Source organism: Jaculus jaculus, chromosome 4, assembly GCF_020740685.1.
Source record: "Jaculus jaculus isolate mJacJac1 chromosome 4, mJacJac1.mat.Y.cur, whole genome shotgun sequence".
NCBI classification, from domain to species: Eukaryota; Metazoa; Chordata; class Mammalia; order Rodentia; family Dipodidae; genus Jaculus; species Jaculus jaculus.
Genome location: NC_059105.1, coordinates 65,863,097 through 65,879,645, shown reverse-complemented (window position 1 = coordinate 65,879,645; position 16,549 = coordinate 65,863,097). Strand labels below are relative to the sequence as shown.

Sequence of the window (16,549 nt, the reverse complement as noted above, 5' to 3'; positions counted from 1 at the left end):
ACCTTAATGGAAGTGCTCAGCGTCTGTCTGTCTCCATATCCCCATCCCCGGCTTTTCCTCCCCAGCCCGGGCATCCATGCAAATCAACGCAGGCAGCCCGGGGCCACGCCAGCTACTTTCGCGCCACTGGCCGAGGACCGCGCAGCTACATAAAGAGCGGGCTCCAAAAGAGGTGGTTCGGGAACGCTCACTTCGGCAAGGAGAATTTCCCCTCTTCCCGAGGACATCTCGGAGTTTAGAATACTGAGACCACAGGACGACTTAGGGGCTCAGGCGGGCCCGGCGCGGGGTCGTGATGTTACCTCACCTTGCAGGACCTGGGTCCCGGCGCGGGAAAAGCCGGCCCGGGCCCCGCCCCTCGGGCCTCGGTCCGCGCGCCCCGCCTGTCGGCCCCGCGGCTCGCGCTGCTCCTGCTCCGTGCGCTCCGCACGCTCGCCTCCGCCGGCTGCAAGTGCCCGGGCGCCCGCCGCCAGCATGGAGGCTCGTCGCGCGCGGGTGAGGGACGGACGGACGGACGGACGGGTGGGGCACCAAGTCCCTGGACTTCGCCGTCGCCGTAACTGCTTATCAACTGGTGGCGGTCCTGGGCGTCGCGGGGTTTTGGGGAAGTCGCTGATTGTGTATTTGTTTTGCGCTTGGAGTAAATCAAGGTGTGGGGGGTGGGGGAGGGATGCTCGCGCCGGCGAGCGCGCAATTTGGAGGTGGCATGCTTGTGTGTTCCGTGTTGCGTGGTTGGCAGCGCTGGCGAGCCCGAGGGCACGTGCGCCCGGGATGCACGTGCGCGCCGGAGGCCCTGCTCTGTGTCCCAGCGCTGGTCTCCCGGCACTCCCGGGGGGTCGCCCCTTAGCCGCCTAGCTCTTTTCTTGCACGCACTGCTGGGGTGGGTGCGTGGTTTCTCACCCGCGCGCAGTAGGTGGCTCTGGGACACTCCTGGCCCGCGCAGCCTTCAGGGGCCACCTCTAATAGCGGACGGTCTGCGAGTTTGCCGAGATCTTGCAAATGCTTCTCTTTAGAACTTTGGTTGTGCACGTGGTGCAGGGTATTTTAGTCCCAGATGGCGATTAAGTGCAGTTCAGGGACTTGCTGATGCCAACCTTTGACGACCCGACCGTTTGCTCGCTCTCCTCCCCTCCTCCCCTCCTCCCCTACCCTCCCAAACTCACTCAACAGCTGCTTGTTGCCCTGAAAGGAACGTTAACTTTTTGCTCTAAAGGAAGTCAGAGGTCGTCGGATAGGGTAGAAATGTGGGGGGTTGGGTAGAAGGAAAAACACTGATGGGCCTGAGTTGGGTGGGGTGCGGGGGCGTGGCTTCAGAGCCCATCTCTGCCCGTGTGAAATTGGTTTTTTTTTTTTTTTTTTGGTGTCCTAGAATAGGAAAGTCACGTGTGGGTTGGGCTTGGATTTGCCTGCCTCTGTAATCCCAGCGCTGGGGGAGTGGAAGCAAGAGAATCTAGCATTCAAGATCATCGTTGGTTACAGAGACAGTTCGAGGTTAGCCTAGGCAGCATCAAACCTTTCCCACCCAGCCACAAGTACACACACACACACACACACACACACACACACACACACCATCCCTCCCACATTTTAGCTGAGTTTGGAAGCTCATATGCCCGAGTTGAAATTTGGGGCAACTAAGCCCTTGAGTAATCAGTTTGACCTCTCTCAACTTTTATCTAATTTGAGCCCCTTTGCTGCGAAGAAAATTCAACACGATTTGAAAGCATATCCTACTTAATGCTTGTACACCAAGACATCCACCATAAATGGCATTATGCCTGGCAAAAACTCTCATCCCAGATGCCACCGTTTGCTTTGCTTTTTTTTTTTTTTCCCTCCGAAGGCATATCTGCCTGGTGCATAATTCTTGCCCTGTCCTGGCTTGCTAAAGTTTGGCATGTTTCCCCTAGAATCTCCCTGGAGGCTGTTTGGGGCCTTCCTACTTGCAGGTAGATTAATGAGGCTCCTTGAAGCTCTGCAAGGAGCTGTGCTATTTTTAGGGGGACCCTCTGGTCTTTGCAAGCTATTTTACCTTCCAAGGGTCCTTGCTTTTCCTCATCTGGAAAACAGGGGCGGCGTGTGTGTGGGGGGGAAACTTATGAGAGATCCCTTTCTACTCCTAACATTTATTGTACCCCCACTTACACACAACTTTTATATTTCATAGTACTGCCCAGTAATATTTTCCTTTTTGAAAGGAAGACAGAAACCTCCTAAGAAAATTGAGGTTCACTTAGGAACACGGGGCTTTGGCTTCCATCTTGAGGATATTATGCATTGCTAGAAACTGAAGTGCACAGTGTTGGCTGAAGAGGGAGGGGAAAACATTTATAGCATCATCGTTCTGTGAGTCTGTAGCAAAGTTTGCCTATTGGAATTTTCTGTGTAAGGACTCTGCTTATCTTTGGCATTGTTTGAGAAACTAAAAACAGAAGAACTAATGTAATGAAAAAGTTATTTAAAAACCTGTCTTTAAGCTGGCAAGATGGCTCAACAGTTAAGGTGCTTGCTTGCAAAGCCTAACAACCCGGGTTCTATTCCCCAATATCCATGAAAAGCCAGATGCACAAAGTGGCGCATGTGTCTGCAATTCTTTGGCAGTGGCTGGAAGCGCTGGTGCACCCATTCTTTCTCTCTCAAATAAATATTTAAGAAAATATTTGTCTTTGGACTGGAGAGATGGCTCAGCAGTTTTGGCACTTGCCTGCAAAACCTAACAACCCAGGTTCTTTCCCCAGTACCCATGTGAAGCCAGATGCACAGTGGCGCATGCATCTGGACTTTGTTTGCAGAGGCTGGAGGTCCTGGTGCGCTCATTCTCTCTGTCTCTTCTGTCTTCCATGTTTGCAAATAAATAATATTTAAAAAAAAAAACTTGGGCTGGAGAGACGGCTTAGCAGTTAGGCGCTTGCCTGTGAAGCCTAAGGACCCTGGTTCCAAGGCTCGGTTCCCCAGGTCCCACGTTAGCCAGATGCACAAGGGGGCGCACGCATCTGGAGTTTGTTTGCAGTGGCTGGAGGCCTTGGCGTGCTCATTCTCTCTCTCTCTATCTGCCTCTTTCTGTCTCTCAAATAAATAAATTAAAAAATAAAAATAAAAAACTTGTCTTTTCCTCATGTGCTGGTGATTGACCCTAAGGCCTCCTGTGCTAGACAGATGCTCTCTGTTGAGCTGCTCTTCCAGTCCTTAAAAACTTCAGGAGTTACTGAGGCAGGGACCAGCAGAAAGAGATGGGAAGGCCAGGTAGTGGAGTGCTAAAATGGAATCAGCTATTCCACCTGGGTTTGGAGTGCTAGTTGACCTTTAACTTGGCTTCCTGTAGCATACGTTTACTGGGCTGATAATACTTGATTTGTAAGAACTCTTGCAAAATCTCCATACCCCTCCTGATTGGAACAGGGCCTGTCTGGAAGCCTGCCATCTTGAAACAGAGGTCCTGCCCAATTTTCGTAGTTTGGGAAATTAGCATCACAGCACAGAGCCCAAAGCTTACATAAAAAGACCTCATTAGCTTGATTTTGGCTGAGGGAGAAAAATTGCTCTGCCATTTTGTACTTTTGAAATTTCCTTTTAGAGGTACAGTTCAATTAAAAAAATAAGGTTGGATTTTAGGAGTTAGCATTAAGCTCCCATGGCGCTCCATATAATGCTAAGAGCTTGGGGCCTGTTAAGGTGGGGAGAAAAGTAGCTCTGCAGATGTTTGAATAAATTGATAAATAACCATTAAAACCTGCTCCCGAAGGGATCCTTTCTTAGAATTTGACCTGGTTTTGAAAATTTTTCTGTAGCCATTACAAGTCTTTTCTTTTCTCTGTAGGGTGTGAAAAATGTGTCCATCTACTCTGCTTTTTAAACCTGCTAAACTAAAAATGATGTCTTTAGATACTGCAGGCAGTGTCCCACTTAATAGTATTGCCATTTCTGTTTTCAGCAAAAGGATCTCAGAGCAAAGAACTTAAAGAAATTCAGATATATGAAGTTGATTTCCATGGAAACCTCATCATCCTCTGATGACAGTTGTGACAGCTTTGCTTCTGATAATTTTGCAAACACGGTAAGTGCTGCCTGAGAATAAACAGAATTGAGTCTGTAGAGCTCAAAATGCCCCAAATGCTTTGTGCATGATTAAAACTGCTTGCTTTTTGCCTACATTTCTATACAGCCGTTATGAAAATACAGTATGCACTGTAATTTCATTTCCCTCTTTGCTGTGGTTCTAGGTGGTAATTGTTGGAGGTAGATTAACTACTTATTCTATCCTTTTGAGATGTCGCCTAACCTAACATGCCTGATGATTTGCCATAACAACTCAGAAATCATTTGTAAACCTCTGAACCATTTTTCTTTGTAACAAAAGCTATTCTCTTGTAGTGCACTTGTAAATGTGATTTGCTCTCTGCAAGGTTTATGGAAAATTGGTTCTTGAAAGAGAAAAAAAAAAATCCACAACCACATTTATTTATTTATTTATTTTACAGAAACCTAAATTCAGGTCAGATATCAGTGAAGAACTGGCAAGTGTTTTTTATGAGGACTCTGATAATGAATCTTTCTGCGGCTTTTCAGAAAGTGAGGTAGAAGATCTATTAAGCCATTGTGGATTTTTACAGAAACCAAGGCCAGATGCCACTAACGAACTGGCCAGTATTTTTCATGCCGACTCTGACGATGAATCATTTTGCGGTTTCTCAGAGAGTGAGACACAAGATGGAATGGTGAGTTTGAGAATTTCACCAATATTAAGGTATATTTAGAGGCAGGAAAGATTTTTGTCTTTTGAAACTTTTTCTCCTTGTTCATTTTTGTTTTAGTCATGCCAGAAGATTTTCTTGTTTTTTTTTTTTTTTTTTTTAAGATTACTTTTTTTGTGTGTGTGTCTTACAGTCGTATTTTATTAATGTCCAACTTGTAGGTCTGAAACAGTTTTTAGGTTGTGGAACTCTTGGAAATTTGTTAAATAAAGTTGGCCAACTTTTTTTTTTTTTTTTTTAAATAGAGTATAACATTGTCAGATTTTCACGACCACAAATCCAGCTCTTCAAAGGAAACACACACATGTCCTAAAGCACAGTCCTGGCATGGAGTCGGTCTTTGGCAGATGCTGGGTTCCATAGTTAGGTCTGTCCCTGCATCTTGACGACCTGCAAGGACTGCCACAAGCAGTAGAGATGACACGTAGGGCCCTTCCTGCTTCTACGCTTGCCGTTCCCTGGTCTGCTCTTCTCCCGCGAGCCCCCACCTCCGCTCGGTCACCTGCTTCAGGCTGCAGCTGTGCATGCGCCCCCCTCCCTGAGCATACTGTGCCATCCTGCAGACAGCTCTTGTTCCTGAGTCTTTGTCCTGGGGAAGCAGTGTCTTCATTACAAAGGGACACATGTTCTCCACCTTACCAGGCCTCACGTGGATCCACTACCTGGGGGCCACCATTTGAGTAACTCTGATGTGATAACACTTACTCCAGAACTGTCTTATCAATAACTGTGCTAATTCATGTCTCTTGTAATAAGAGGTATTGGTTCAAATGGGCACCAATTGGCATTTGTTAGCTGAGGCCAGCCTGCTAATCTGCATGTGACCTATTGTCAATGGCTGAATAGTCTATATAGTTTAGTCCGCCTTTCAGTTTTTTTGTAGGGTATTGTGGTTAATAAAATGCCATTTGATTAAATGTGTTAAGAATCCATGCAAGGTTTTTGTTTTATAATCTCTCAATCTTTGAACACTAAGAATGCATGAAGTACTGAAAGCGGTTTGTGGAGATTTAAGAAATATTTATTGAGATGGCTTAGCAGTTAAGGTGTTTGCCTGTGAAGCCTAAGGGACTCAGGTTTGATTCCCTAGTACCATCATAAGCCAGATGTACAAGGGAGCACATGCGTCTGGCATTCATTTGCAGTGGCTAGATGTTCTGGTGCACCCATTCTCAATCTATCTGCCTCTCTCTCTTTCAAAATAGATAAATAAATAAAATTTTAAAAAGATTTATTTTTTTGGTGTAGAGAATCACACTTGCTAATCATGTGTCACTGAGCTATACTTCTGGCTTATTGAGAAATTTGGAGTTTTAAAAGGCATTCTTCTGATTCTGTAGCTTTGTGGGTAATGTTCCCCCGTCTTTTTTTCTGTTTTAGAATGTTTTCATCACACCAACAAGAAACCATAACCACAAATACTCATTTTCTATCCCTCCATTGATGGGCATTTGGAGGGCTTGTACTTTTTTTTTTTTCCTTTCCACAAGTTTTATTAACATTTCCCATGATTATAAAAAATATCCCATGGTAATACCCTCCCTCCCACCCCACACTTTCCCCTTTGAAATTCCATTCTCTATCATATTACCTCCCGGCTTGTACTTTTTAACTTATGAAAAATGCTGCCATCAGCATATCAACATTCATGTCCACACTTTTATGTGGCTATACACCTAGCAATGGGATTGTTGGGTCGAATAGTAACCGGGTTTATCCTTTGGAGGAGCTAACAGATTTTTTTCCAAAGTGAGCATACCATTTTATATTCCTTCCAGAAGTGTATAAGAGTTTCACTTTCTCCATATTCTGCTAACACTTGCTACTTTTAAATATATTTTTATTTATTTGCAAGCAGAGGGAGATAGAAGAGGGAGGGAGGGAGAGAGAGAGAATAAAGAGAATGAATATGGGGGTGCCAGGGCTTCCAGCCACTGCAGAGGAACTCCAGATGCATGCACCACCCTGTGCAGCTGGCTCTATGTGGGTACTGGGGAATCAAATTCTGGTCCCTAGGCTTTGCAGGCAAGTGCCTTAACCACTGAGCAAGCTCTCCATCCCTATTTTCTATTTTTGGTTGAGCTGAGCTAGTGGGTGTGAGGTGATAGTGTGTTAGTATGTTGAGATTATGATTTGTGCTCTAATCTGTGAATTTATTTATTCTCTTTTTTTAGGTTTTTTTTTTTTTTTTTAAGAGAGAGAATTGGCTTTCTAGGGTCTTAGCCACTGCAATTGAACTCCGGATGCTTGTGCCACCTAGTGGTTGTGTGACCTTGTGCTTGCCTCACCTTTGTGTGTCTGGCACATGTGGAATCTGGAGAGTTGAACGTGGGTCCTTAGGCTTCACAGGCAAGCGCTAAGCCATCCCTGCAGCCCTTTGTTTTGTTTTTGGTTGTAGGGGTTGAGCCGAGTGTCTTGTGCATACAACCAAGCACTACTACTGAGCTACATCCTTAGGTCAGTTTTTTTTAAGCTTACAAGTAAATTTTAGAGGTACCAATAACTGTCAAATTCAGAAACAGAAAAAGATGGTGGTTACAGGGGCAGATGGGAGCGAAAAATGGGAATTAATGTTTTTGTTTTCTTAAAAATATTTATTTGTATTTATTTATTTGAGAGTGACAGACAGAGAGAGAAAAAGGCAGAGAAAGAGAGAGAATGGGTGTGCCAGGGCTTCCAGCCACTGCAAACGAACTCCAGATGCGTGCGCCCGCTTGTGCATCTGGCTAACGTAGGTACTGGGGAATCGAGCCTCAAACCGGGGTCCTTAGGCTTCACAAGCAAGCACCCAACAGCTAAGCCATCTCTCCAGCCCATGTTTTTGTTTTTAATATGGTCTAATTGTGTAGCTCAGGCTGTCCTGGGACTCCCTTGCATTGGGCTTACAGGCATGAACCACGTTGCCCAGTGGGACCTAAATGGTTAATTTTGACGGGAGAGATGGTTTAGTATTGAGGTGCCTGCCTGAAAAGCCTGAAGACCTCTCAGTTCGATTTCCCAATGCCCATGTAAGCCAGATACACAAGGTGGTACATGCATCTGGAGTTCATTTGCAATGACTAGAGGCCCTGGTGCACCCATTCTTTCTTTCTATCTGCCTCTTTCTCTTTCTCTCTCAGATAAGTAAGTAAAATATTTAAACAATGAATCAGAACAGGGCATGGTGATACACTCCTTTAGTCCTTGCACTTGGGACCATTGTGAGTTGAGGCCAGCCTGAGACTGCATAGTGAATTCCAGGTCAGCCTGTGTTAGAGAGCCTACCTTGAATGCCCCCCCCCCAAAAAAAAAGGCTTAGAAAAATTATTTATTTGCAAGGAGAGAGCCGGGCATGGTGGCACACACCTTTAATTCCTGCACTTGGGAGGCAGAGGTAGTTCAGGGCCACCCTGAGACTACATAATGAATTCCAGGTCAGCCTGAGCTAGAGTGAGACCCTACCTTGAAAAACAACCACAAAACAACTAGAGAATTGACATAGTTAAAAATCGGTGGGGGGAGGGGTGGGCAGCACACCATTAATCCCAGCACTCTGGAGGCTCTTGTGAGTTCAAGACCAGCCTGAGACTACATGAGGAATTCCAGGTCAGCCTGGGTTAGAGCAAGAACATACCTAAAAAAAAAAAATAGTTAATACATATGGAAGATCATTTTTATGGGTGGACATGGTTGTTCCTGTACAAATTCTTTGGAAATAAGGAGCTATTTTAAAGAAATGGGGAAAGGGGCAGGGGATCCATTTGAAGAAGCGGCTTGGTACCCAGGCACGGGGCTGTGAGGGCAGCTCCTACCACCTGCTTCTTAGACTCTGGCTATTCCCGCTATTCATGTGCAAGTCAGTCTAGATTGATTTGCTAATGTGTCTCATTCACTTGGATTCCTTGCTCTGTCGCTAGAGACTGCAGTTGGACCGGGAGGGCTGCAGGACCCGCAGCCAGTGCCTTCACTCTGGACCTCTCAGGGTGGCCATGAAGTTCCCGGCCCGCAGTACAAGGGGGGCAGCCAGCACAAAGGCAGTCCCCGCGCCACCCTCCAAGAACTCTGCCACCGACTCCAATTCTGACTCTGAAGAAGAGGGAGGCATGAACTTTCTGGAGAAAAGGGCTTTAAATATAAAGCAAAACAAAGCCATGGTAGGTGCTTGACTGCGTTAGAATTCTTCACAGCTTTTCTCTAAGCAGCCTGTTGCTTCTACCTCCATGTAGCTGTGAAGTCTCCCCCCACTCTCAAACAAGCCTTTTTTCCCCCTAAACTAATTTTGCTTTTCAAAATGCATTAAAGCTGGGCTGGAGGGATGGCTTAGCTGTTAAGGCACCTGCCTGCAAAGCCAAAGGACACAGGTTTGATTCCCCAGTACCTACGTGAATCCACCTGCAATAGATGGTGCATGTATCTGGAGATCGTTTGCAGTGGCTGGAGGCCCTGGTGTGCCTTTCCTTCTCCTTTATTTGCCTCTTTCTCTCTCTCCTCCCTCTATTCAATAAATAAATAAATGATATATATATATATTTATATATCATTATTAATGCTATGAGATGTGCTAGCATCATTCTCACAAATTAGCTGTTCATTTTCAGCAGTAATTCTAAACTAATAATTTGCTTAACTGTCTTCCCTTTTCAGCTTGCAAAACTCATGTCAGAATTAGAGAGTTTTCCTGGTTCGTTCTCTGGCAGAAGGTCCTTCACAGGTCACGGTTCTGTAAATGTAAGTGTTTGTTTCTGCAGTGTTGTTTTTTGTTTGGGTTAGCATATGGGCAGATTGTGGTGAGGTTGGAAAATCTGGTTTACTTATCTGTGTGAACTTGTAGACAATTGCAGGGGCCTTGAAAAAGCCTCTGGAGCGCTCCAGATAGTCCTTCTTCTGGGACACTCCTGCCATCCCTGCGGCATGATAGCCCTCCCTTTTGTGAGTGTGGCATGCATATATATGCATGTGGAGGCCAGAAGATAATCTCAGGTGTCACTGTCCAACTTTTTGAGATCACTTGGGCCTGGAGCTCACCAACTAGACTAGACTGGTTGGCATCCACCAGTCTCCACCTCCACAGTGCTGGGATTAAAGACATGTACCACCATGCTCGGCTATTTTTTTTTTTTTTTTTATTCATTTGAGAGCGAAAGAATGGGCATGCCAGGGCCTCCTGCCACTGCAAGTAAACTCTGGATGCATGTACCACCATATGCATCTGGCTTGACATGTGTACTAGGGAATTGAACCTGGGTTCTTTGGCTTTGTAAACAAGTGCCTTAACTGTTAAACCATCTCTCTAGCCCTTTTGCTTGGATTTTTTTTTTTTTAATTTGGCTTTTGAGGACCAAAGTTGCATCTTATCTGGCATGGGTACATCTTTAATTCTAGCACTCAGGAGGCTGAAGTAGGAGGATTGCTGTGAGTTTGAGGCCAGCCTGGGCTACAAAGTGAGTTCCAGGACTGCCTGGCTACAGTGAGACCCTGCTTACAAAACAAATAAGCATAAGCACCGTGTCTTCATGCTTGTAAGGAAAGCACTTTATTGACTGGGCTGTCTATCTTCCCAGCCCTATGTTTCTTCTTTTGGTTTTTCCAAGGTAGGGTCAGGAACTCACTATGTAGTCTCAGGGTGACCTTGAACTCATGGCAGTCCTCCTACCTCTGCCTCACAATGGCTGGGATTGAATGCACCACCACACCCGGCTATATTTCTTTTTTGTTGTTGTTGTTTTGAGGCAGAGTCTAACTCTAACTCAGGCTGACCTGGAATTGACTATGTATTCTCAGGGTGGTTGGGAGCTCTTGGTGATCCTCCTACCTCTGCCTCCTGAGTGATGATATTAAAGGTGTGCCCCACCATGCCTGGTTTATATTGGTTTTGATAGATGATTTCTTTCCTTCCAGGCTAGACCAACTTCAGTAGCAGGTGAAGTTAAGACCTGTTTGCCTAATAGGTTTTTTTTTTTTTTTTTTTAAATCAGAATGAGGGAAAGGAAAGAAAGCAATGTTTTTGCCAGGTCATGGCTTCATAATCGTTTTGGTTGTGTCATAAGAAACTATGTTAGTGCAACTGAGGGACATTTGGTATAAAAGAAAAACTTGCTGGAGGCCAGGGAAGAAAAGGCGAGCTTCCTTTGTGCAAATAGAGATAGCTTAGGAGATGTCATTAGAAAGGCTTTTTGGAACCAGAGCTCGAATTAAAATTAAGAATTAGCTAGGTGTGGTGGGGCTCACCTTTAATCCCAGCATTCTGGAGGCTGAGGTAGGAGGATTGCTGTGAGTTCAAAGCCAGCCTGAACATAGTAAATTTCAGGTCAGCCTGGGCTACAGTGACACCCTGTCTCACCTCCCCCCCAAAAAAGAATTATATTGACCTTTTATAATTATATTGACTTTGAGATCATTTTCCACATGTAATAAAATGGATAAAGCAAAAAGCCGGAGTGGTTGTACATGCTCTGCAGGCAGAGGTAGGGGGATTGCAGAGAGTTCAAGGCCACCTGAGACTATATAGTGAATTCTGGGTCAGCCTGAACCACAGTGAGACCCTACCTTGATGGGGGTGGTGGTACACCCCTTTAGCACTGTGAAAGCAGAGGTAGGACCACTGTGAGTTTGAGGCCACCCTGAGAATACGGAGTGAATTCCAGGTCAGCCTGAGCTAGAGTGAGACCCCAGCTTGAAACATCCCCCACCCCCCACTGCTAAAAAAAAAAAGACAAAGTAGGAGCTGGAGAGATGGCTTAGCGGTTAAGGCTCTTTCCTGCAAAGCCTAAGGACTTAGGTTTGATTCCCCAGTACCCATATAAGCCAGATGCACAGGTGGTGTATCATCTGGATTTCATTTGCAGGGGCTGGGGGCCATGACATGCCCATTTTCTCTCTCTCTTATGTAAATAGAGGAATAAATAAATAAAGACAGGGAAAATGATGGCTGAGTAGATAGCTCAGCAGTTAAAGGTGCTTGCTTGCAAAGGCTGTTGGCCTCTATTTGAGTTCCCAGAACTCATGTACAGCCAGATGCAAAAAGTGGCTTTTGTTTGCAGTGGCACCAGAGATTCCCACATACATATAAGGAAATACAATTTTTTTTGGTTTTTCGAGGTAGGGTCTCACACTAGCTCAGGCTGACCTGGAATTCACTATGTAGTCTCAGGGTGGCCTCGAAGTCACGATAATTCTCCTTCCTCCCATGTGCTGAGATTAAAGGTATGTACCACCACTCCTGTCTCACAAAATATTTTTGAGTAAGAAAGAAATAAAAGGAGAAAACGGAGCTTTGTTTTTATTTAAAGCTTAGGGAAACTGTGTGGGTTCCCTGCAGTGCTGCTTTTGCTTGTTCAGGTCATAGCACATCTTTCTCCCATGTTGTGTTCAGCAGTCAAGGCCTCCTCGAAGGCGAACCTTCCCAGGTGTGGCTTCCAGGAGGAACCCTGAACGCAGAGCCCGGCCTCTTACCAGGTCAAGATCCCGGATCCTGGGGTCTCTGGGTACTCTGCCCACAGAGGAGGAAGAGGAAGATGAGGAAGAGGACAAGTACATGCTAGTAAGAAAGAGGAAGTCCGTGGATGGCTACATGAATGTGAGTTCTCACTGGCATCCTTGTGTGTCTATTTCATCATCTGGAGGCTCGGTGTCACTTAGTACCAAATGATCCCACGAAAGCCAGAATTTTTCATGTTCCCTGAGCTTTTTTTTGTTAGCTGGTGAGACGTTTACAGCTTCTCTCAGTTATAGGAATTACTTCCGTAATTTGTCCATTATCCACATAGTAAGCTTACATGACATCCCCCCCCCCCCCCGCAAGCAAGAGAAATGTCCCAAATTGAGTTTTTCTGTGATGAAACTTCAATCCAGCATCTGACATTCAAAAACCGCAGAGAGCCAGGGAGGAATTCCGTGCCCTATCTCTTGTGTCACACAGGACGATGACATGCCCAGAAATCGTCGCCCTGGATCCATGAGTCTTCCACACGTCATCCGCCCAGTTGAAGAAGTCACCAAGGACGAGCTGGAGAACATCTGCAGCAACTCTCGAGAGAAGATCTATAGCCGTTCACTGGTGAGAGCCCTAGGTCATGTCTGGAATGTAAACGTCCACGGGTGGCCTGGCAGCTTGGGCCCCAGTGTGCTGCTCCTCGTAAGCTCTGGGCCCGCGTGTCTGCGTGCTTTTCCATACAAGGACAGAGGAGTTGTATGGTAACCCTGGGACTGAATTATCGGCCTGGGATTTCTCTTAATTTAGAAGTGGATTCATTCAACATGGATTTACTGAGTATCGCTCAGTGTGCATACACAGATAGCTGCTGGGGATACAGCGGTGTGCTAAAGATAAAAATGGATTTGGCCCAGGCGTGGTGGCACACGCCTTTAATCCCAGCACTCAGGAGGCAGAGGTAGGAGGATTGCCGTGAGTTCGACGCCACCGTGAGACTCCATAGTGAATTCCAGGTCAGCCTGGGCTAGAGTGAGACCCTACCTCGGGGAAAGAAAAAAAAAAGGATTTGGGCAGAATGTTCCTTTTTTCCCCATGCTGGAAATCAAACTCCGAACTTGGGTATGCTAGGTGCTAGGCAAGTGCTCTGTAATAGCCCTGACCTCCCCTTTCCCATAATTGATATTAAACTATTACACTTGCCAATCTGGTGCATCACCTTGCTTGGGATGTGGTTATGTTGTTGTTTGATAAGCTTCAAAAAACAAAATCTCAAGGGGGCTGGAGGGATGAGTTCGCGGTTAAGGCATTTGCCTGCAAAGCCAAAGGACCTCAGTTCAATTGCCCAGAACCCATGTAAGCCAGATGCACAAGGGGCAGATGCATGTGGAGTTCATTTTCAGGTCTGAAGGCCCTGGCGCACCCATTCTGTCTCTCTCTCTACCTGCCTATTTGTGTATCTATCTCTCTCAAATAAATAAATACAAATAAAATGTTACGAAAATATGTCAAGTCAGATAAGAATAAGGACATTTCCTTGCGCTGTTCTCTACAAAATGGACTGTTTTTTCATTTGCTCCTTACCTTTAGGGATCTACTTGCCACCAGTGCCGTCAGAAAACTATTGATACCAAAACAAACTGCAGAAACCCAGAGTGCTGGGGCATTCGGGGCCAGTTCTGCGGTCCCTGCCTTCGCAACCGTTATGGTGAAGAGGTCAAGGACGCCCTGCTGGACCCGGTACGTGCTTTATATGGCAGGCGTGAGCCTGGGGCCTTGACATTGGCCGTAAGCTGCTTAGGGCAGAAGAGGGCACTGGGGAGTTGGGAGGTGCACTTACGGGTTAGTTTCATGATTGCTTTTCACATTAATGCAGAACTGGAATTGCCCGCCTTGTCGAGGAATCTGCAACTGCAGTTTCTGCCGCCAACGGGATGGTCGATGTGCCACTGGGGTCCTTGTGTATTTAGCCAAGTACCATGGCTTCGGGAACGTGCATGCTTACTTGAAAAGGTAATGGCTGTTGTTTTTCCTCTCTTCCTCACCTGAATCTTACAGTCATCTGTGTTTTAATGTGGATGATAGAAATCAGTAGTTCTCTCCACAGTAGAGGAACATTAATAGAAACATCTGCTGGGTACAACTAACCCCAGTGGACATGGAAAGCCAGCCTGTGCGTGCATGCATTGACCACATGCATTTTATAATTCATAACATTTTCTTGTTTGTTTTTTCCCCAAGGTAGGGTCTCACTGTAGCGCAGGCTGACCTGGCGTTCACCTTGTAGTCCTAGGCTGGTCTCCAACTCACATCAATCCTCCTACCTCTGCTTCCCAAGTCCTGGGATTAAAGTTGTGGGCCACCACGTCCGGCTCAAAAATAATTTTGGTTTGTTTGGTTGGTTTTTGGAGGTAGGGTCTCAGTCTAGCCCAGGCTTACCTGGAATTCAGTATGTAGTCTCAGGCTGTCCTCAAATTCTTGGCAGTCCTACCTCTGCCTCCCAAGCCCTGGGATTAGAGGTGTGCAGCACCACACCCGTTTTTTTTTTTTTTTTTTTTTTTTTTTCCAAGGTGTAGGGACTCATTCTAGCCCAGGCTGACCTAGAATTAACATAAAAGATGAATTTAGCTCTCAAGGATTCTTAAACTGTGCATGGTTGGACACATCTTTAATCTCAGCCATTTGGGGAGCTGAGGTAGGAGGATCACCGTGAGTTCCAGGCCAGCCTGGGCTAGAGAGTAAGTTCCATGTTGTGAGCTTGGACTAGAGTGAGATCCTGTCTAAAAAAAGAACAAAGAAAACTTCTTGATTGAAAACTATATCCTGACATGTCCCTTTTCTCTCCCGCAGCCTGAAGCAGGAATTTGAAATGCAGGCGTAGTACTGGAAAGACCCGCTTCTGCCTTCGGCTGCTCAGCTCCCTCTTATTAAAGTCCTTGATTTTTGTTTGTGATTGAACCCAGAGCGAGAATCTCTGTGATGTTTTTTAGAGGAAGCACAAAGCGAGTTAATCTTGTTAGGCTTGCAGCTTGTTCCTGCCACCCCACGAGAGGCTTATCGCTGGCACCCCTTGCCTTACCTGTTTCCCCTCTGCATCACTAGGCCACATCTTGGAGCCTCTGTTTACAAGGGTCCTTTGCCATCACTTCACTTATGAATTCTCTTTAAGTGACAGTTTTATAAAGGCATAGTTGATGTAATTGGTGTAAAATAGCCCTGGGACACACTCATAAAGCCCAAGCACTTAGAAACACCATAGTAACACTGACTCCTCCATTAGATCCCAGAGACCAGCCCTTTGAACTTGTTTACACACAAAAGAAATGGACATGATTTAGTGTTCACACTAGTTGACTTTTAGAAACAGAAAACCCGGGGCACAAAAGTCTTAAAATCTTGTGGGAAGATGATGTTATTGTTGTGGAGTATTACATTGGCTGCCTCTCTTGAGACTCAGGCTACATCCGGCTTCCAAAGTCATCCAAAGGTTGTGGATGACATTGTACCAAACTACTTCAATTGTTAAGAGAAAAGACATTCTGGGAAATTTGCATGGTGAAACCCTGGAATTGGCTGATGTGAATTCTTGGTATAAAACTTAAGAAACTTGACATTAAGAACTAAACTTGTAGTTTCCTGAAGTGGCCATCCCGGGGGCTGCTGGGTACTGGTCCGGTTTAGGCTCTAAGCACTTAGGTAGCGACGTAAAGTGTGTGCGCACACGCTACCTTCTGCCGATGGGCTGAGCTATGTCGTTCCTCCCCTTCCCCTCTTGGTTGGTAGAAGTAGAATCCTGCCTGTCAGATTTCCTTGCTTGTGTAGTCTGTTGCTGCACCAGCTCACTTTCTGGTGCTTAATTGGACCTTGAATTATCAAGTGTAAATACAGCTTTGGATCTGTAATGCTTTTATACAAAGGTTTTTATTTTAATAATAAAACATTTTGTTCTGACGTGTATGTGTTATAAAAAGATATTTTAAAGCTCTTTCAATCCTAGCACTTGGGAGGGAGGCAGAGGTTGGAGGATTGCTGTGAGTTTGAGGTCAGCCTGGAAGTACAGAATGAGTTACAGGTAAGCTTGGGCTAGAGTGAGACATTACCTTGAAAAGGAAAAAGAAAAAAGTTTAAATATGACCATATATATACATACACACACACATACATATATTTTTTGGCTTTTTATGGTAGAGTCTTGCTGTAGCTTAGGCTGACCTGGAATTCACTATGACCTTGAACTCAGAAATCCTCCTACCTCTGCTTCCTGAGTGCTAAGGCATGCTGAGGACTAAAGGCATGCACCACCATACCAGGCTATAAAAATGTTAACTATAGGGCTGGAGGGATGGCTTAGCGGTTAAGCACTTGCCTGTGAAGCCTAAGGATCCCGGTT

The 16,549-nt window shown here is 45.6% G+C and overlaps 1 protein-coding gene across 4 annotated transcripts; it reads left to right on the top strand.

Annotated features, from left to right (window-relative positions):
- The first annotated feature begins 410 nt into the window (after positions 1-410).
- Cdca7 (cell division cycle associated 7) lies at positions 411-16,110 on the top strand. Of its 4 annotated transcripts, none has more exons than XM_045148472.1 (10): positions 411-495; positions 3,932-4,054; positions 4,479-4,715; positions 8,648-8,884; positions 9,375-9,458; positions 12,106-12,306; positions 12,649-12,786; positions 13,750-13,899; positions 14,036-14,172; positions 15,010-16,110. In XM_045148472.1, the coding sequence occupies exons 1-10, from the start codon at positions 475-477 to the stop codon at positions 15,038-15,040; spliced, it is 1,359 nt and encodes a 452-aa protein (XP_045004407.1). In that variant the 5' UTR covers positions 411-474; the 3' UTR covers positions 15,041-16,110. The 4 variants fall into 4 exon arrangements, with proteins under 4 accessions (XP_045004407.1, XP_045004406.1, XP_045004409.1 ...); XM_045148471.1 differs by having other exon boundaries at positions 12,103-12,306; XM_045148474.1 differs by lacking the exon at positions 4,479-4,715.
- The last annotated feature ends 439 nt before the right edge of the window (positions 16,111-16,549 follow it).